Source organism: Mastigoproctus giganteus, chromosome 14, assembly GCF_048544385.1.
Source record: "Mastigoproctus giganteus isolate SK-2022 chromosome 14, ASM4854438v1, whole genome shotgun sequence".
NCBI classification, from domain to species: domain Eukaryota; kingdom Metazoa; phylum Arthropoda; class Arachnida; order Uropygi; family Thelyphonidae; genus Mastigoproctus; species Mastigoproctus giganteus.
Window position 1 is genome coordinate 87656333 of NC_143588.1, and position 21710 is coordinate 87678042.

The 21710-nt window shown below is 35.7% G+C and overlaps 1 protein-coding gene across 3 annotated transcripts in view; it reads right to left on the reverse strand.

The window, feature by feature from the left end:
* LOC150075326 (lysine-specific histone demethylase 2-like) overlaps window positions 1–21710 on the reverse strand; it is a 362688-nt gene that overhangs the window by 64441 nt on the left and 276537 nt on the right. For all 3 annotated transcript variants that reach the window (XM_090389224.1, XM_090389225.1, XM_090389223.1), the window contains exons 17-18: window positions 18310–18381; window positions 8521–8637 (exon numbers count right to left, since the gene is read on the reverse strand). In XM_090389224.1, coding sequence (XP_090245350.1) covers window positions 8521–8637; window positions 18310–18381 — 189 coding nt within the window. The remainder of the gene's footprint in view (window positions 1–8520; window positions 8638–18309; window positions 18382–21710) is intronic.

The following is a 21710-nucleotide window of genomic DNA, read 5'->3' on the forward strand; positions in this document are numbered from 1 at the left end:
TTATTCTACTGATGTTTTCCTTATGCTTGGAAATTTCTCATATTCAGCCAGTTCCTAAAAAGAGTGACAAATCCCTCCCATCCAATTATTGTCCTATTGCACTTATCTCTACTCCTTCCAAAGTATTGTAGAAATCACAAACTGCTAAATCCTAAACTATCTTGAAACTTTCCATTTGATCAACTGGTGATATATTTGCTTATGTTATCCATCTATGGACAAATTCAATGGAAAAGTTTGGTCTTTACATTTCTAAGGTTTTTGATCATGTTTGGCACAAGCCAGCAATTCATAACATGGAAGGTTGTTTAGAAAAACAAGCTTCCAAGTTATGAATTGCTGACTATTTTTTGCAATTGAGAATCCATTTTTCTCTCTGACTGCTCAATGCAAGTGATAGTAAATGCTCTGTTTTCAAACTTTTCCACTAATGCTGGTGTTTCCCAAGGTTCAGTTCTTTCTCCTACTCTTTTCATCTTGCATATTAATGACCTTCTTCCACTGACCGAAAATTGTAACTAGAGGTTTGCTGATTATAGCACATTACAATTTCACCTTCCGGTTTGAGAAACCTTGCCTCCAAAACAGCTTCATCTTCTTGAATACCCACCACCAATTCCTATATGTTGATTGCCTCCAATAGGACAAAGACAACTTAGTTAATTTCAGTTCTTCTAAAACTTAGTCCTGTTATATATTTTGCAAAAAAGGATTCATCTACTCCTACATCTGTTATCTTTGATGACATTCAGATTTATAGACAAGATCACAATTCCCTATTAGGGATTGCCCTAACTTCTAATCTCTCTTGACATAAGCACATCAAGAATATTCCTCCCTCTGCATTTAAAAAGCTTGGTTTTCTCTTTCTCTTGGCATTACATTTCTTCTAAACAACTTTTCACTCTGTACAAATCTCAAATCTATCCTGCCAGGAATACTGTTCTCTCAGACTTCTAGACTCCATTCAAAAGAGGGCACTAAGGTTAATTAATGACCCATCTCTTACAAAGTCTCTCCATTCTCTGTCTCAAAGCTGTTCTGTTTCTGCTGCATTCTTTTTTATAGATACTTCCATGGGCCTGTCATCTATAATTTCCTCTCTCTCTCTCTCTCTCTCTCTCTCTTCCAAAACAGTCCAAACGCATGCCACAACCAGTCAACATCTACCTACTGTCCAACTTCAAACTCACTGAGCCAACTTTTCTTTCTCATTTATCCTTTCAACATTTGTTTACTGGAACAACTTTCCAGCATATGTGGGAAGGTTGTATATGTATTTCTTGAAAATTACAATCTACAGAAATTCAAGTCGAATGTCAACAACTATCTTCTGTCTTCTCAACCTTCTCAAAAAAAAAAAAACGAAAAAAAAAAGATTGTTTCTGTGCATAGTATCTTTAACAAATACTCACAAGTTACATGGGTCTTGGGATTTGTTGAGAATGGTGGCTACTCATATCCAAAAGGTACAAGAAATTAATTAGAAAAAAACTTAGTCATGAAATTCAATAAACCCTTAATATTTGTGGGGATATGATCCTGAAAATCACTGCAGATATTGACTAAAACGATGTGGTAAAAAGGTGATTAGGTGGAACTTTCTTACAGAAATCAACTTTCTTACAGAAATCAAGGCAAATATTCATGATCAATATGAATTAACATGTAATACATGATGATGGATGAAAGAAAGAGAGAATTATGTTAGGTCTTCCTGAAAATCTTTTCAGGAAAGTAACTTACAAGTGTTTGTAATTGCAATGTTCTTAAAAAAAAGTCATTATGAACATTTGCTTCATCTTTCTCTATAAAATAAAAGATGAAACAAAACATGGTCTCCTTGTAAGGGACTGTATGTGCCTCTAAATCTCTTAAATTTTAAACCTTGTCCCATTAGGGAGTCCACTTTGAACACTTTTTCAGTCAGACCCGGTAGATGTCCAAAATCTCCAGCAGTGCCACAAGCGATAGACAAGGTTTTCAAATCATATCACTCTCTTTTTCATCACTGCTTTTACCTCATTCCTTTGAAACTGCTGAAACCCCCTCCTCCCACATCACGTGGCAAACTCAGTCCTTTCCATCTGGCAGAGAATTCTGTCAAACATGCAGTGAGTGTAATGTGACTTAAATGTTTTGATGAGACTCTGAGTGATCAAATGGATCAGGGTCTCTGCATCATAACTATGTGGAGTTGTTTTTCACCACACAGCATTAAATTTTTGATGTTGATGAATGCAGAACAGGATACAATTAAACAAAACACACAAGAAAACACCCAATGCTAGTAAACTGGAAAAAAAAAAAAAAAAAAAAAATTGTGTTTTCAAGGTACATGTTAGCAAAGTTACAAGCTTGTACAACCATGTGAAGCATACATGATCACAGACGGGTGTATGTTACCTCAGACCATCTCAGCAGTTCCAAACATTTTGTTCCCTTCCTTTTGAAAAATTATCTCTCTATGAATTTTTTCAAATAACATTGAGAAAAAATATTTGAGCATGGTAGTAAAAATAATTTTGAATTGTAAATTAGAGGTTTTCAAATTAATGAAGTGAGTAAAGTTCATTGAAAATGTGGCTTCAACTTGCACCAAGTTAAATTTAATGACTAATTCTGATAATTTTTCATTGATTGAGTGAACTCCTTAGGTGAATGTAAGTGGAAGAGTTTGAAATCATGAAAAAATGAGATCTGTTTCATTAATATCCTTAATTTGCTTTTTCATGTTTTCTTCATTCCATTAATGCATGATTAACTTCAGAGATTCCTCTTTTTGTAAAATGCCGAAAGCAGAGATTATCAGGTGCAACACAAAATTACTACTTTTTTTTCCATAGCACATAGTCAGAACAGACAGTAGGGGTACTGTAGTCCTTAGTGGCATAACACAATGTTTATAATTGCTATACTTCCCTGCCATGTGGAAAAAGCCTGCATTCCAGTTCTGTGAGAGGACTACTTAAATGCATGGCAGTTCCCTCATCACTTGGTGTGAGTCTGTGCCATAGGGCTCAAACCCAATGACAGAAGAAACTTTAGCAAACTTTTGTGACATCATGACTGATTTAGTTGATTTCAGGAAACATGATTATATGGTTATATTTCTTCCTCCTGGAAAGCTGGGTTTCTCGTCCAACAAAACAGCCAAAGATTAGTTTGCACTTAGTTTATATTGACAATGTGCTGATGCCTCATGACCTTTGGGCTTTAGTTGCCTATACATTCAAAATAACCTAAGAAAATCAACCCACGCCCAAACAGAGTTAATGTGTTCAAAAAAAAAAAAAAGGGGGGGGGGTCTGTAAGACATAGATAACACGTTTGAGAATTCTTTAATTTTCTCAGGCCGGTTGGGTAAAATTCTGATCAATGCAAACAGGTACTTCACACAACCCTCCTCCTCCTCTGCATAAATCATTCATGCTTCTATGAGATTTTGAATTTTTAAAAAGCTTTTGATTCAATTAGTAGGCAAAAAAAATGTTTGAAATAACATGTAAAAATAAATAATGCAATGACAGCGTTTATTATTTTTACAGGGTTCTGTAAAAATAATAAACTTCTTCTTCTTATAAGAAGTTTTCAATTAACATTAGTCTTATATGGAGCTACATTTGAACTATATAATTTTAACCTGGCAATAGCACTGCATTCCCTGAGAGGGCCAGCAGGGGAAAATATTTATTTCTGGTTGGGGATTAGCAGTTGAATGCAAATGCATTGTACCTTCCTAATAATGGCTGCATTATTATCTGTGGCGCCTCCGTAGCCAGGTGGGAAAGAGCAGCAGTGCGTAGCATACACTTCTTGATTAGACAGGGGTTCGAGCCCATCACCACCAAATATGGAAAGGTCAGGGAATGACCGCATATCCCGGAGCAATATGTCCTTAGTTGCTAATGCTCCTAAAAACCAAAAAATAACAACAACATTATTATCTGTTTATATTGTTTTTTGCTAGGTGAAAGCTGAGTGCCCCTAAGGGTGTATGAAATATTGTTTATGTTACTTCAATGTGTCTGGCCAAGTAGTCTGTAGTATAGCAAAATGTTTTTCATCAAAATGACATGTTTTTCACTATCCAAAAGCTTCTCAACGTTCACTGTTCACCTATGTGAGAATTTCACTACTCTGCATTTTGAAAAAAATTCACTGTTTTCTCAGAAAAAAGGTGTTTCTGATCATTTTCTAATGTTGATTTCAAAAATGACTTCCAGTTGTTTCCATCATGTCAAGTTTCTTCAGAATCACAAAAGAAAATTTGATTTTTCACAAATTTTTATTAATTTTGAGAGAATTTGGGCACTGAAATTATAACAAAATTCTATTTTTATCAGACTTTCATATTTAAATACACTGAGGGCTTAGTGTCAGACAAGACAATGTTAACTACAAAACTGCATTTTTGTTTTGAGACAACTTTAGTTTAACTTTATACAAAGAACAATGCATATCATGTCATAGAAATGTAATTCTCTTAGTTTACAAGTTAGCTTGGGCTATAAGCACATTTCCGGTAAACCAAGAAAGTGTTAAATGACTTTTTCTTGGTTAATTACAAAAACGTTGTCAGACAACGTTTTTGTTAGTGTCAGACAACGTTAGTTAACGTTGTCTGACACTAAACCCTTGACATGTTGAAAACATTATTAAAAAAAGGCAGTGTGGTAAAAAGTCCACTAAACACTTACGTCTCATTTTAAAAACTGAATCTATGATGGGTCATATTTTCATTTCTTTGATTTTCTCGCAGATCCTTCTACTTTACATGCTCCTGCCAAATCATGGTAATTGAAAATGCCATAGCCTTCTTTTTACCATTTTTTCACAATCTCATTGTGTTCACACAGGTTTGGCACATTTTATGTGGAGCCCATTATTTACCTTGACCACCGAGTTTCACTCCAAAATAAGCAAATACACATTTTTTTACAAATTCTGTAATATCTTGTCTTTGCTTGAGAACTACATAACTTCCACAAATATAATAAAATAACCTCAAAAATAAACTCAGCTCATACTGATAACTGCTGCATGGAGCATTCAAGGTCAAGAAACAAATGACTGAAGGCAGTGTGGCCAACATATGAAGATTTAGTTTACAAATTCCCAGAATTTACTCCTAATTATTATAATACATTTAATAATACAAGCATCGACTTGAGTGATTTGTGAAAAACTGGTACATGATAGAAAAAAATGAATAACATTTCTGAAATCAGTGTAAAAAACTGAGTTAATAAACAGCTATAGTTTATAAACATTGAAAACCATGCAGAATGGTATTATCATGAAAAATAAGAGAAATTCTGGTATAATAAAAGAACAATACAAAAAAAAATAATAATAAAAAAAAAATAATTTTTTAAAATATTAAAGTTAAAACCTAGATCTGTCAGGGAATTAATATCGCTGATATTACAAAAGAGGATAATACTACTGCTGGGTTGCAGAACTTTAATAGATTATGCCTTCAGGACTATTTGAGATGATTTTACTATATCGCTTAAAAATGTGTAGTAAAACTTTTGTTTCAGATCTTATATTTGAAGATGGCATATAGGGTGGTGTATGATGTTGCCACAATTAAATGTTTTCTAAGAAACTATTTATCCCTTAATTGTTAAAAACAAATTTTCATGCTCAGATTGTTACGAAACATTATTTTATCCATGTTCAATACGTTCTCCATTTTGATGAACAATTTCCCCAAGGCATACACCAATGTTTGTAGTGATGTGATGGCATGTTTTTTTCAATTTCATAACATAACATAACAATCATAGCTCTCAAGTCCATGAGTGTAGTAGGTTTCCTGGGATACCTACTACATAACCAAAAATCAGGGATAGCCAAAAATACCTGTAGCTGTAAAAATATGTGAGGACTGAAAACAGTATGCAAAAATCCATGATATTAATTAGATGTATGTGACATGGTGCTGTTTTGCCACGAGCTGTGGCAGAAAGTCATTCTGAAGTATATGCAGGTACTTCTGTGAATTAACAGTTTCATTAAAGAAGAGTACAATTAAACTATGACTTGACAGGGCTACCCCACATGATCACTTTTGCCAGCATAACCATCAAAATTGATTGTTATTACTAGACCTAATTTGTGCATAGGTACCTGTTTCATTGTTCTCTTTATTTACTTATTTTGTATTTTTAGAGACAAATAAATGATGATAATATGGTTAATGCATAATCAGAAATTCAAATTTTTGTGGTTTGAATATAAGTAGCACTGAGTATAGTAGTAGTAGCAGTGGCATGTGATGCATGAAAGCAAGTGTATGAGCTTATGCAGCATCAGCCAAAAAAAAAAAAAAAAAAAAAAAATCACACCATTCCCTCCAAATGTCTGTCCAGTTCCTCCTTAAATTTATTCAACCTATCAACTTCCACAACGACAGATGGAAGTTTGTTTCAGCAATTAACCACCTGCTGGCTAAAGGCAAATTTACGCACATCTATTCTACATCTGTCCTTTCTTAATTTGAATTTATGCCCCCTTAGGTTTGTAATCTTAACAAGTGGAAGGATCCCATCAGAATTCAGCATGCTCAACCCATTCAAGGCCTTATACACTTCAATCAGATCACCGCGCAGGTGCCTAGTCTCCAGCCACTGCAATTTGCAGAACTTAAGCCTCTCTTGGTAAGAGGATCCCTTCATTCCCCTCACCAATCTTGTTGCCCTTCTCTGTACACGCTTAAGTAAATCTACATCCTTCCTAAAATGAGGCCTCTAGACCTGTACGCAGTACTCAAGGTGTGGCCTGACCATTGCCTTATACAGAGGGCCAATCACCTCCTTGTGAATTGAAATAACTTTGTTTCATAAATATTTTTAACAGTGATCAAAGGTCCATGAGTAATGTAGAAGAAATACATTCCCAATAATGTGTGGTGTTGTACAATTCTCAAAAACTAAAGACCCAGTTGTAGAATGCTCACACAAGTTTACAACAAAAAACCAATTGGTTCATTCTCATTATTCAGATTTAGTAAAGTGCATAAATGACTAAATTTTTGAACAACTATTCAATTGAACAAAGAGAAAATTTATTTAGGCAAGAACATTTTTACAGAAATTATGTCCAATTATTTGTTTAGGTATTGTTTAACGCCACAGAACAAACAGGATCATATATTGACAACAAGAACTTTTTTATCTGGACATCCTGTTAAACAAACTAGCATAACTACATACTAATAAATCAGCTTTAAAAGAAGACAAGTTTTCATTGGTTATCAGTTCTAAGAAACAAGCAAGTTGTTAGAATATATATAACTTCCATCCAACTGCCATCAGCATGGAACAATGATTCTTAAAAAATAATTGCCAACCAGCCTTTTTCATAAGAATTAGATTTTGTTTTCTTTATATGAGAAGCTCTTCTGTAAACTGCTGTACTTTATAAAAGAATAAAGTTTACATATCTTTATCTTCATGTTAATTTTTTTATATGCAAAGATCAGGTATAATGGTGGGTGTCTGTGTGTGAAATATTCTTTTCTTTTTTGGATTACACTGAATCTTCACTATGTGCTCTTAGCAATGTTTCTAAATGAATGACAATAAATTAAAACACAATTCTTTAAGCAGGCAACTAACCTCATTGAACAGCAGCAGAAAAAATAATTCACCATAAACCCTTCATTAATTTTCTCACACACACCGAGCAAATCTCAAACTTCAGTTTAACCAAATTTCTAACTTATCACAGCTGATTCAATATAGAGATTTTCCTTCTCTCCACAGTTAAAGTACTCTTTCTACACAACAGCCTTAACAATAGCACATGAACATGACGTTGCATCAGCAGTAATGGCACATTTCTCTCTCTCTCTGCAATCTACATTGGCACCAGTACAGTTAGTATTATCATGAACTTCCATACTGAGAGAGCATATTTCTTTCCTCTTACAAGAGTACCTTTTTTTTTTTTTTTTTTTTTGTCAATATAATAACAACAGCAATAAATGATTAATTATACCCTTTTACAGCATGTTCATAAGTATATATATATTATCTCTTCTTCAGTTTAATGATAATGTTTTTTCTATATTATAAGTATTGTAACATGCTTAGTTTAGCTATAAGGCTTATAACTTATGAGATGAGCACTGGATGCTGATATCTCACCATTTTGTTTCTTGTAGAAGAAATCATGGATAATAACTTACATTCAAACTGGAAATTCAATTTCTTCTATGTGAGTAATGTCTGAATGGCTCACTGAGGCTGTGCAATCTAGATGCTACTTATTTAAAGAAATTAGTGTCCTCCATCATTATCATCAAACTACCCTACATGAGCTCACAAGCTCCAATTTTATCTGGTTAAAAAATTGCCACACAGGTAGCTTAATGTAATGAGCCAAACCATGGATGTGAATTAATCAAAACCTCATTTGAACCAATTTATTCTATTCTGATAGCCGTACAAGTGGCTTGTGGCAATTAATAAGTAATTCTAGAGACTTTATATGATGAATTTAACATACCTTTTCAATGATTCCTGCACCCAAATTGTCCACAGCTTTTTGTTTATTAATAGGCAATTCTGGTACAAATTCAATTTTTCGTTTTTGCAGTACTGACAGTGGAACAGTAACTATTACCTGAAATGAACAGAAAGAAAAGAGATAGTCTAATGTATTGAGCAAAGGACATTATGTGGAATATCAATAACTTAAAAATGAAGGGAGAACACAATTTTGCATATGAAAAGAGTTTAGTTTATTTCTGTACAGTTGCCAAGCATATAACATCCCATGTCTAGTACAATAACTTGCTAACCTACCATATTTCCCCATGTATAAGATGCACCTTAATTTTGGGGTCCGAAATTTGAAAAAAAAAAAAAAAAAAAAAAAAAAAATGTATTACATAAAGTTATTGAACTCAAGTTTTATTCATCATAAAATTCATACAACTCCTCATCACTGTCAAAACTCCCATCCATTAGATTGTCCTCGAATCACTGTCTTCATATATTGCCTCGTCCTCAGTTCCATCTATGGCATTTGAAATGCCACACTTCTTAAATGACTTGACAATGATCTCAATCTTGATATTATCCCAGGATCTTTTCACCCAGGTACAAACTTCTCCTATAGTTGGTTTCTTCACTCTTCCTGCTGGTGTCAAGTTGTTCCCAGAAGACTTCATCCATCAGGTTTGCGTAAGAGCCCACCTGGTCTCCTGCTCCAAACTTTCTCAAACCAGATCTTCATCCCATCCTGATCCATCCAACCCTTGTCATGAACATGGACAATCACTCCTCGAGGAATGTCTTCTTTTGGCATTGTTTTGTGTTTGAAAATGAGCATAGGAGGCAGCTTGGTTCCGTCAGCACAACAAGCTAGAACAACTGTGCAACTGTATTTTCTCCTTCCACATGTCCACTTGTCTTCACAGTTACAGTTTTCACCCCCTTCTTATCAACACTTATGTTACTTAGGACATCAAATTGAAGGGGGACTTTGTCCATATTTGCAATCTGTCCCACCTCAAACTGATGTGTCTTCCAACATTGAATGACAAAACGATGAAATTCAAGGACCTTCTGCTCATAGCTTTCAGGCATATTTTGGGCAAGTCTGGTACGTGTACGCATGCTTAGTCCATTCCGTTTCATGAACCTGAAGCACCAATTGTGTCCTCCTTTGAAATCAGTAACTTCTTTTTCATCAGCAATTCTTCTTGCCTCATGCTGAACCATCTTTGTGGACACAGGAATTCCAATTGCCCTTTGCTCTTCAATCCATATCTTCAATTCCCTCTCTAAATCAGGCCATTTTCTGGCTTGCCTCTCATGGCCTTCTTCTGCCGTGGCGTTTTCAGTAGGGTTTCTTCTTCCCGTAGCCAGTCTCGGATTGTTTTCTCAGTTGGAGGAGGACCAAACTTACGTTCAGCAGCACGATTTCCATTCACTTTTGCAAACTGGATCACTTTTAACTTGAATTCAGCACTGTACGGAAATCTTTTCTGAGCCATTTCTGGGCAGAACGTGGCAAAACATAACCTAATATACCGGTAACAAGTGCGAAACAATGAGTGCAAAGACTACAAGTGCGAAACAATGAGTGCAAAGACTACAAGTGCGAAAAAGTGGGAAATGCAAGTAAAAAAAAATCTACAACCACTGTATAAGACGCACCCAGTTTTTAGACCCCAAATTTTTCGAAAAAAGGTGCATCTTATACATGGGGAAATACAGTAATTATTACAGGTTACAGCCTATCATCAGGCAAAAATGTGGGATTTGAGATTCTAAACAAAAATTTAAAATTCATTCATCATATGATGAATAAAAAATATTATTACATTAAAATTTGATACATTTGAACAATGTTCCATTAAATTGACGCACAGTAGAGATGAAAATAACATCATATTCACAAGAGAATGATAAGACAAGCTGCTTACCATATACATTTGTGCACCCTCCCCCCACACCATGAAGGCAGAAATGAAATGTAAAAGAAAAGATATTGCTAAGCCTTATCTGGTTATAAGATTGGGAAAGATTAAGAATGATATCATAATCATATTACTTTAGAATATTAATTTATATATAATTTCTACCTTGGTGAAAGTAATGAGCAGGGTGGTGTATGCAAAATCCACACAACACACTTTGACTAAGGAACTGATTTTAGGAGGTAACAAGATGCTAGGAACTGTCTGGTGCTGGTTGCAATCCAACCCCCTGTCTAACCACACCCTCAATACTGCCAGTCCTGTACACAGTCCTATCAACTCTTGATTTCATCAAGAGTTGACGCACAGTATAGATGAAATTAACATCATATTCACAAGAGAATGATAAGACAAACTGCTTACCATATACATTTGTGCACACTCCACACCATGAAGGCAGAAATGAAATGTAAAAGAAACATTGCTAAGCTTTATCTGGTTATAAGATTTGGAAAGATTAAGACTATGTTAGAGAATTAAATGAGGTTTTGTAGATACCAAAGCCACAAGTACATATTTTTGATGGATTATGTATTGTACATGCTGTTCGGATATACAGAAATATAGCACCTTTATTATATTTGCTGAAGCCCAGTTAAAAGTTGTGACTTTCTTTTCATGACCCAGCATACGCAGAATTGATTGGCAAAGGTAAAGAAAGAAAAAAACTATGAAACATCCACCAACACTCTGCTTTCACACTACTGGCAGCTTCCCATTACAATGTACCAGTCGCATGCCAATAAGATTTTCCTGTAGGTGTTCAGTCAGCAGCGTTGCAATCTCCATGAAAGCAAAATACAAACTGATGTGAATGAAGAACACCAGTGCTCAGTCATCGAAAGTAGCAAGGGAAACTCCTTTCTTGCTACTGGAAGCCTCCAGCTATTTGCTTAAGTATCAGTTATGTAAGTGAACTCTGATTTTATGAGTTACTTTACCATTAAGTGAATAACAGTACCCAATTTTTATACAAGGACAAAAAGGGATGAAATGGTACCCCTCCCATATCTTTCTGTTAAAATGAATGTTTTCAGGGAGGGGAGGTAGTAATTCTCCACATCAACAATTGTACGAAAGTCAGGAACTATGATTCACTTACACAAGTAATTGTAAGTGAAGTACCACATATAATATCAAGCGAGTCCCCAATATCCAAAATTCTGCTGAATGCAAAGTTAAAAGAAGCTGTCTTCTGTGCCATTTGGATAACCCAATTGGCGGTGTTCAGCAGCTGGTGTAACTAACTGCTCAGTGGGGATGTTTGAACAGAATGTTCAACAGGCTGATTGAAAAAACATAGAAAAGTCCAAATGACAAACCAAACATGTTCATTTTGGTAATATGCATAGTTTAGAGGCGGGCTGTACAAAATTAACACTGTACATCGTAATAGCAAATAAAAGTATGTGAATGAGTGACATGTGTGAGTAACACACATTAAATAGATTGGTGCATGGACATAACAGACAATAACATCATAGGTTTAAATGATTGATTGATTATGTGCATTTTAATGCAATTGCATCATTTATACACAGCTAAATATAGATTAGCAAATTTGCAATGGCGGCATCATTTAAGTTACATCTCATATTGTGAATACCTTTACGACAAGTTGCCACGACAATACACTACTTCGAGTAAGTAACGCTTCACCTGAAGGAGAAGACTGTTGTTACTTATTCTCAGTGGATACCACCACCCAGACGGCACCGTTTCAGGGCTATTTGGCCCTTCTTCGGTGGGTGGGTAGGTACCCAAATGATGTAATGATGGCAAGACAGTTTTGAAGTATATCTTCACAATATGAGAGATGCCTGATGGTGTATGATATAAGTTAAGACTCTAATGCATTAGGGCTTAAAGCCTCAAGCTGCGAAAGAGATTAGACTATGTGTATTTTAGTGCAATTACATCATTTATACACAGCTAAATATAGATTAGCAAATTTGCAATGGCGGCATTATTTAAGTTACATCTTTAAGTTATAACCTTCTTGCCATCATTACATCACTTGGGTACCCACCCACCCACCGAAGAAGGGCCAAATAGCACTGAACCGGTGCCGTCTGGGTGGTGGTATCCACTGAGAATAAGTAACAACAGTCTTCTCCTTCGGGTGAAGTGTTACTTATTCGAAGTAGTGCAATGTCATGGCAACTCATTGTGAAGGTATTCACAATATGAGATGTAACTTAAACGATGCCGCCATTGCAAATTTTGCTAATCTATATTTAGCTGTGTATAAATGATGCAATTGCACTAAAATACACATAGTCTAATCTCTTTCGCAGCTTGAGGCTTTAAGCCCTAATGCATTAGAGTGATTGATTGATATAATGATTCAGATCAATCAGCACTTAACTGAATGTAGTTTGCTGATAGGTTTCCAGTATGGTCCCTTATGGTCATTTCCCCTTCTAAGAAGTTTTCCCTTGTAAGAAGTTCTAAACCTCCAGTCCCTTGGACAACTTCTTATCTGGGTTCTGTGTATACCTAAAAAAGACAGTTGAACACAGGGGGTCCAAATTAATGAGGTTTTATTATAGTTGGAAGTACATGAGCAGTGGTCTAACAATGTTCTTTAGACAATGGAAGCAGACATCAGTCTAGTGAAACTGCATTATTTTCATGGAGTCAAACGAGCAACTGTATGCTGAAATCCTCTTTTACAATAAGAAAGTAACAGTTTTATAATTTTATAAGGATTCACAGCCAATATCATGTTCAGACTTCATTTCTCTAAAGAAAACAAAAAAGATCACAAACATGCATCATTACAGTAGACTGATGTCAGAATGTTTTCATAATGGTGTACTATCCTGGCAAGTCAACATCATCATCATCATCATCAGCCATTTTCAATCCACTGCAGGATGAAGGCCTCTCCAGCAACTTTCCAGTTCTTTCTGTTTTGAGCACTGGCCATCCATTTACTACTCAAAAACTCATGAATTTCATCTATCCATCTCCGCCTTTGTCTTCCAGGTTTTCTTCTAGCTCCTCTTGGGTACCATTCTGTTATTTTCTTAATCCATCTGTCATCATGTCTTCGAGCTATGTGTCCTGCCCAAGACCATTTTAGTTCTTTAGTTTTGATAAGAATGTCCTTTACTTGAGTTTGCTGCCTAATCCATGTGTTTCTCTTCTTATCTAACAGTCTGATTCCCAATATAATTCGTTCCATTCTTCGCTGTGTAGTTCTTAGCTTCTCTTCCATTCTTTTGGTGAGTGCCCAAGTTTCACTTCCATAAGTCATGGTGGGGAGTATACATTGATTCATTATTTTACGTTTCAGACAAACTGGGATATTGCTCTTCAGTATGTGACTATATTTCCTGAATGCTATCCATCCAAAATTTATTCTTCTCTTGACTTCCAGCCATTTATCATTATTACAGCTAATGACTTGTCCCAGATAAGTATATGACTCCACCTTTTCAATTACTGCTCCTTCAATCATTATTTCCCTTTCCGTGGCATACTTGTTCATCATTACTTTTGTTTTAGCCATATTCATCTTTAGTCCAAAATCCTTACTAACTGTGCATAACTGATTAAGATTTTCCTCTAATTCTTTGGGATCGTGGCTTATGACCACAATGTCATCTGCAAATCGTAAATGGTTTAGGTACTCTCCGTTCACATTGACTCCTTTCTGCGACCAGTCTAATCTTCTGAAAGCTTCCTCAAGGGCAGCAGTAAACAGCTTCGGAGATATTGTGTCTCCTTGTCGAACTCCTTTCTCGATTTTAAATTTGCTACTGTCTTTGTCTAGTCTAATAAAGGATGTAGCACTCTCATATATTTTCTTCAAAATCATAATATATGGAGTATCTATGCCTTGTCTTTCCAGTGCCTGAAACATTGCCTTATGCTGTATAGAGTCAAATGCCTTTTCATAATCCACAAATGCCAGGCATAATGGTGTTTTATATTCATTTGCTTTCTCCATTAGCTGTGATATTACGTGAAGGTGATCCATAGTTGAGAATCCTGTCCTAAAGCCAGCTTGCTCTTTCGGTTGAGTCTCATCAAGTATTCTTTCTAATCTGTTAGTAATGACCCTTGTGAACAACTTGTAGATATGGGATAACAAGCTAATTGGTCTATAATTTCCAATTTCTGATTTATCTCCTTTCTTATGCAGCAAAACTATGATTGCATTATTCCACTGCTTAGGCATCACACCTTTTCTAATGCACTTTGTGAAGAGCCTTGCCAGTTTTTGTGTTATGTCTCTTCCTCCCAATTTTAACAACTCTACAGTAACTTCATCTTCCCCCGGGGCTTTCCGATTCTTCATTTTCTTCAATGCATGTTCTACCTCATCAGGAAGAATATCGGGTATGTCGTATGTGTTGCTACTTTGCAATCCATCTTCCCCACTGCTGGTATCATTCCCTCGCTCCTTGTATAATTCTCTATAGTAGTCTTCTGCTATTTGAATTATGCCTTCTCTGCTATTTATAAGTACACCATCGCTATTTTTCAGTTTCAGTATCATTTGTCTTTCTGTATTACTGCTCATGGCTGCTGATTTAAATCCTTTGTTTTCCCTTAATGCTTGTTCTACTTTTCTTGTGTTAAATCTTCTTATGTCCTCTCTGAGTTTCTTTCTAATGGCTTTGCATAACTCAGTATACTCAATTTTCTCCCTGTCAGTGTTTTTCTTGCTCTTCATTTGTCGTCTTTGGTTCATCATGACAAGTGTTTCTTGACTAATTTTTTCTTCTTTGGATTTCTGTTTCCCTATAGGTTTCTTGGGCTTTATCACTTTCAGAAAGTTGTAATATTCCTCGTCGATATCTTGGTCCTGAGCAGTCTGCAGAAGCTCAAACTTGTTCTTAAGTTCCAGTACATACTGCTTTTTCTCCTCCTCTGTTATTTCAAAGACCTTTGTATTATTTACTTGAGTCAGTTTTTTCCTTTCCTTTCCTACATCTATATCAAGTGTACATCTTACCATTCTGTGATCACTTCCAACATTTACCTTATTCAGGACGGTAACATCATTCACAATATATCTTCTGTTAGTGAGGATGAAGTCGATTTCATTAGTTGTTAATCCATTTGGACTCTTCCATGTCCACTTTCTGTTCACCCTTTTCTTGAAAAAAGTGTTCATTACTGACATTCCTTGAGATTCTGCAAATTCCACAAGTCTTTCACCTCTTTTATTTCTTTCACCAATTCCAAAATTTCCTATAGTTCCTCTTTCTGCGCTGTTTTGCCTTTTTCCAACCTTAGCATTGAAGTCCCCCATAATAATAGTGTAGTGGGTTTTCTGCTCATCTAGAAGACTCTCAATTTCGGTGTACATTTCTTCAACCTCTTCATCATCATGGCTCGATGTTGGTGCATAAATCATTATAATCTTTAGCTTGTACCTCTTAGAAATCTTGAGTATTAGTCTTGACACCCTTGGTGATGTACTTTTGAATTCCAAAATGTTGTTTTTAAAATCTTTATGGACCAGAAACCCAACTCCACCTTCACTCCTTTCACTGTTTCCATTAGTGTACAGGAGATTTCCACTTGATAAACTTATAAGTGATTCATTTCTTCTTCTTGTTTCAGCCAAACCAATGATATTCCAATTCACATTTTCTAATTCCTTTTCCAGCTCTAATATCCTGTCTTCACCGATGAGTGATCGTACGTTATAACATGCCAGGTTCAATTTCCGTGCATGGCAGCCTGGTCGTACCCAGAGATTCTTAGCACCCTCTGCTTCCACTCTGATCCACTCGCTGCCGTAAGAGGGAGAGTGAAAGCTGCTGGGGACTGAGGGCCATTTGTATTGTTGTGCTCTCATTGCTGGAGGGTTTGGTCTTTTCCTCTTCACGCTGACCAGGCGTCTTGAAGAGAACCACTCTACACGTTCGTTGCCACCTAAGTGACGTAACAGGGCTTACCATCGAGAAGGTGTGCATGAGTGGATTTTAGGGAGGCAGGCCAACCGGACTTCTCCTAAATCTTCTGTAATAGAGAGATATTGGATCCATCAGTGTTTTAGGCTGAGTGTCTGATAACACACAGGATACCTGTTCCCCTCTAAGGCAAGTCAACACCACCCTTCAATTTTAGACCAGTTGAATTTTGGTTTTGATGTTACCTGAAGTATTGTTTTAATCATGTGGTTCCCAAGGCAATACTGATCTTAAGCAGGCACAATTCTAGAGACAGTTAACCATTTTGGGTTCAACACACAAATCTGCTATTACATTTGCAATACAGATGTTCATGGTACTATATCTATATATAAAAGAATATTTTGGAAAATAGTGCTTTATCACGCACACTTTTTGCTTTCCGTAAGGCGGGGCTAACTGCTATTGCATCATACTACAAAGTGATTGACAGGTCTGTTTCAAATGCCTAGGCACATCACTCTTAAATTAAGCTGCATATATCACAGCGATGACTCATTACCTGATAGCCTTTAGTGTGTCATTATGATGTCACACAATCTTGACAGTTTGGCTGTTGTTAATTGTGGGGTTTAATTTTAGAATTCTACATGTTTCAAGGCAACGATTCAATTTTTTCAATAATGGCAGTAATAGAAAAGAGAAAGATCGTATCAGAAAGGCTGAGGAGAAAAGAAAAGATCTTGAAGAGTTTGAAGCAGCACTTAAAAATCCTGTTATCGAAGAAAACAAAGCAATTATAATAAGTTAAAGGCTTCACAATTAAGAAAGGAATGATACAAAAAGAGCAAAAAAAAAGAAAAAAATCGCAAAAAATTGATAAAGTGGTAAAAGAAGAATCAAATAGAGATGCCTGAAAATATTCGCAGTTCAGGAAATTTAATACATGACATTTTTGGAAGTATTGAAACTCCTTTGGAAGAAAAGTTTCGATTTAGCCGCAACAAATAATACTGTTCGCTGAATGAAAAAATTTTATCTGAAATTAAGATTCCAGGAGAATCGAAAATAGTTTATTCATCAGATCAAATTATGCCAGAGAGCTGTAATGCTGAAGAATACAACTCTGTAACACTCGAAACACTCTTCATTCTCTGGAGTCACCAGGTTTACCTCCGCATAAATTACTATTAAAGGTAAATGCAATTGTTATGGTTTTAAGAAACCTAGATATAAAAAATGGAATTTGCAATGGTACAAGACTACGTGTAGTGGAAATAAGGAAGAAATGTTTGGTTTGTGAACACATTACAGGTGGCAGAGCTGGATTGAAAGCATATATTCCATGGGTTCATATGTATTCAAACGAAGGGGAATATAACTTTATTTTTCAACAAATACAGTTTCCTCTGAAATTTGCTTTTAGTATGACAATAAACAAAAGTCAAGGTCAAATATTATCTAAGGTTGGTGTTGACATAACATCACCATGGTTTTTACATGGACAATTGTACGGTGCATTAAGTAGAGTGAAGACAGTTAAAAATCTCTTTGTATTAACAGAAAACATCGAAAAAATTAGACAAGAAATGTTGTTTATAATCAAATATATAAATGATGGTTTTGTTATTTTGTTTTTAGATAATAAAATAATATAATATAATTTTTGTGTATCTTTTGATTATTAGAAGGGGTGTTAGTTGCCTGATGGCACCAGGGGTTTCCCCCATCTCCACTATTAGAAGGGGTGGGGGGTTTACCCCACTAAAAAAAATTAAAATATAAAAATGTATAATTTAGGTTCACGTGACACAAGTCAGAGGGAGCAAAATGACCTTCTGACTTGTAATCTGAAAAGAAATTTCAAAATCATAGTCTGCTTCTTTTTTGTTAATTAAACATATGGAATATATTATTTTAAGGTTAACTAACCTTGGATGCTTGAAATTCTCCTTTACTTGTAGTAATTATGACACTGTTGCCTGAATAATTTATCCTTTGGACCTGGATGTAATGTAATAGTGAGATTTACACCTTTATATACATATGAACACCAAATACACAATTTAAAAACAAAAGATTTTCACTCCTTAAAAGAGCTTGCTAGAAAAAAAATTAATTTTATCAGTTTGATGAAGGATGTAAAAACAAAGACAAATAATGCAATTATTTAATTTTATAATTTAATAAGAGATATTTAAAGTTTTTGGCCTACCATATATTATTTGAAAATAAAATAAATATGATAATATTAAGTTATAAAAAATTTTATATGCATTAAATTTTTAGAATATCATAAATATTATTTTAGGTTTAAAAAAAGTCAAGTCCACCAAAACCAAAGATTTCATAAAAGAGAGCTGTAAAATAATGAGATACTACATTTTTGAAAGGAATGGTGAGGAAACAAATGTATGTTTCAAATGTATAGGGAAACAAACAAAGACATTAGACAGTGATCGTTGATCATTAGTACAATCAAAAATCAGGATGCTGAATTCAAAAGGGCCATCAAAAGGGCCAAAATTCAAAATGGCCAAAGAGCCATCAAAGATGAATCTAGGTCTGAAAGACTGTCAATCACAGAAAACATTGATGTTTTCTGTGATTGACAAATTTCAGTGAACTGGATATCAAAAGCTTTAAATGCAGATCTGGAAAGGGTGTAAAGGCAATTCTTGCTCATGATTTCAAACATGTTTGTTTGCCATATCAATGAAACTTAGATTCATTACTATGATCCAGAGACCAAACAACAGTCCAGAGAGTAGAATCATGAATGATCTCCTCATCTCAAAAGAATTTTTAAGGGCACCATCAACAAACAACCAATGTATGGAATCAGGTTTTTGGGACAAAGAAGATGTGATATTCACTGATTACCTTCAAAAGGGTAAATCTATTATGTGTGAATATTATTCTTCCTTGTTACTGAAATTTGAGGAGAAATCAAAGGACAAACAATGTGGGAAAACTGGCAGTACACTTCTTTAATATCAGCCCTTCCAGTCACAAGTCTTGGGGTAACAATAGAAACAATCAATATTTTGGCTATGAATTATTGTCATACCTGCTCTATACTAATAATAAATAGGCATTTGACAAGGATATTTTCATTAACAGTATTTTGTGCTCACAGATTTGAATCAAGGTTGATGAAGCATGTACTTTAGCAGTGACCACCTGCTATTTCCCATTTTTCTTTTGAAATAAGGCAGAAATACTTGAATGTCAGAGCAAAATGGAAAACAGAAGAAAGCATTTAAGGACAAAAATCAGGACTTTCAGTGACTGCTATTACTAAACAATAAAACATTAAAAGAAGCACAGTGAAATATTAGATAAAAAGTGATAAAAGTCCAGAACAGGAGCTTGATCACACAACTTCCTGAGGGGAGGTAAAACTTTGTTATTGTTTTACAGAAAGCAGAAAATTGGAGTAATGAGAAACTCATGGGAAAGACATTTTTATCAGTGTAGACATGTGTAAGAAGAAGGAATCTATTTTGTAGAGATGGTATTTGTTAGAAGAAAGATAGTTCAAGGATTTTTGCCAGAATCATTGAGGATAACTTAAGGGTTCAAGGGAAATTGCTAGTTGGGGGGGGGGGGAGAGTAATACTGATGATATGGGTCAAATGCTTTTTTTTTTTTTTTTTTTTTTTATTAAAACCCCAAACATGAAAGGTATTAGAACCCATAGTACTTAATACCATGCTGGGGTTGGAGGTTGAGAAGACGAGAGAAGATATTTATTGACATCAGACTTGAACTTCTGTAGACTGTAATTTTCAGGAAATACGTACGAAGGAAGGTTGTTCCAGAAAACGGCAGTTGAATGAATTTTTTTTTTTTGGTAGTTGTTGGCGCATAGGCTTCTGTGGCCATAATGCACCTCCTAAGGTTTTTGCAGTACTTTGATCCAGGCCCAAGGCGGGAATCGAACCCGCAACCTTTGGGTTGCCAGGCAGGCACTTTACTCACTCAGCTAGTTGAATGAATAAACAAGGAAGATATAAAGTTGGTTCTGTGAGTTTGAAGTTAGCATTAGCATTAGTAGAGGCAATATGATGCAAGAAAGCAAGCTTATTCAGCATCAGCCAAAAAAAAAAAAAAAAAAAACCCTCTCCCATTTCACCCCTCCGTTCGTTCGAAATACCTGTCCAGTTGAGCTTTAAATTTGTTTAGGCTATCAACTTCAACAACAAGTGATGGAAGTCGGTTCCACCAACCAACCACCCGCTGGCCAAAGGCAAATTTCCGCACATCTATCCGACATCCGTCCTTCCTCAATTTGAATTTATGCCCTCTGAGGTGATTATTCTGAGAAAGATGAAGAATCCCATTGGCATTGAGCATGCTCAAACCATTCAAAGCCTTATACACCTCTATCAGATCACCTCGCCAGTGCCTAGTCTCCAGACTCTGTAATTTGCAAAACTTAAGCCTTTCTTCGTAAGAGCAACCCTTTGTTCCATTTACTAATCTTGTTGCCCTTCTCTGTACCCGTTCCAGCAGCTCTACATCCTTCTTGAAATGAGGCCTCCAGACCTGTATACAGTACTCAAGATGTGGCCTAACCATTGCCTTATACAAGGGAATAATCACCTCCTTATCCCTGCTAGAAAAATTCCTGTATATCATTGACAAGACACCATGAGCTACTCTTGCAGCTCGTCTGCACTGCTCAGAGAACTTCATATCTGCCTGCACAATTACCCCCAGGTCCTTTTCATTCTCCACCACTGTCAGTGTAGTACCGCAGAGTTGATACATTGCTCTGGGGTTACTGTTACCCATATGTAGTACTTTACATTTGTCAATGTTAAACTTCATTTGCCACCTCTCAGCCCATCTGTTCAACCTTTCCAGATCCTGTTGCAGCAGCATAGCGTCAGTAGTGTCCTTAACGACCCTGCCAACCTTTGTATCATCTGCAAACTTAGACATTAAACTTGATATCCCATCATCAATATCATTCATAAACACCGAAAACAACAATGGACCCAACACTGAACCTTGAGGAACTCCACTAATAACATTAGTCCACGTTGAGCAGTGTCCATTGATTACCACTCTGTCTTCTGCCACTCAACCATCCCCTTATCCATAGCAGCAATTTGCCTCCAATGCCACACTGCTCCAATTTGTGCAGCAGTCTTCCATGTGCAACAGTATCAAAAGCCTTTCTAATATCCAAATATATAATATCAAAGTTATTCCCTGCATCCAGTTCTTTTGTGACTACATCATAGTATCCAATCAAATTGGTCAGGCAAGACCTTCCCTTAACAAAACCATGCTGCGTCTGAGCTATAACTGAATTCTTGTCT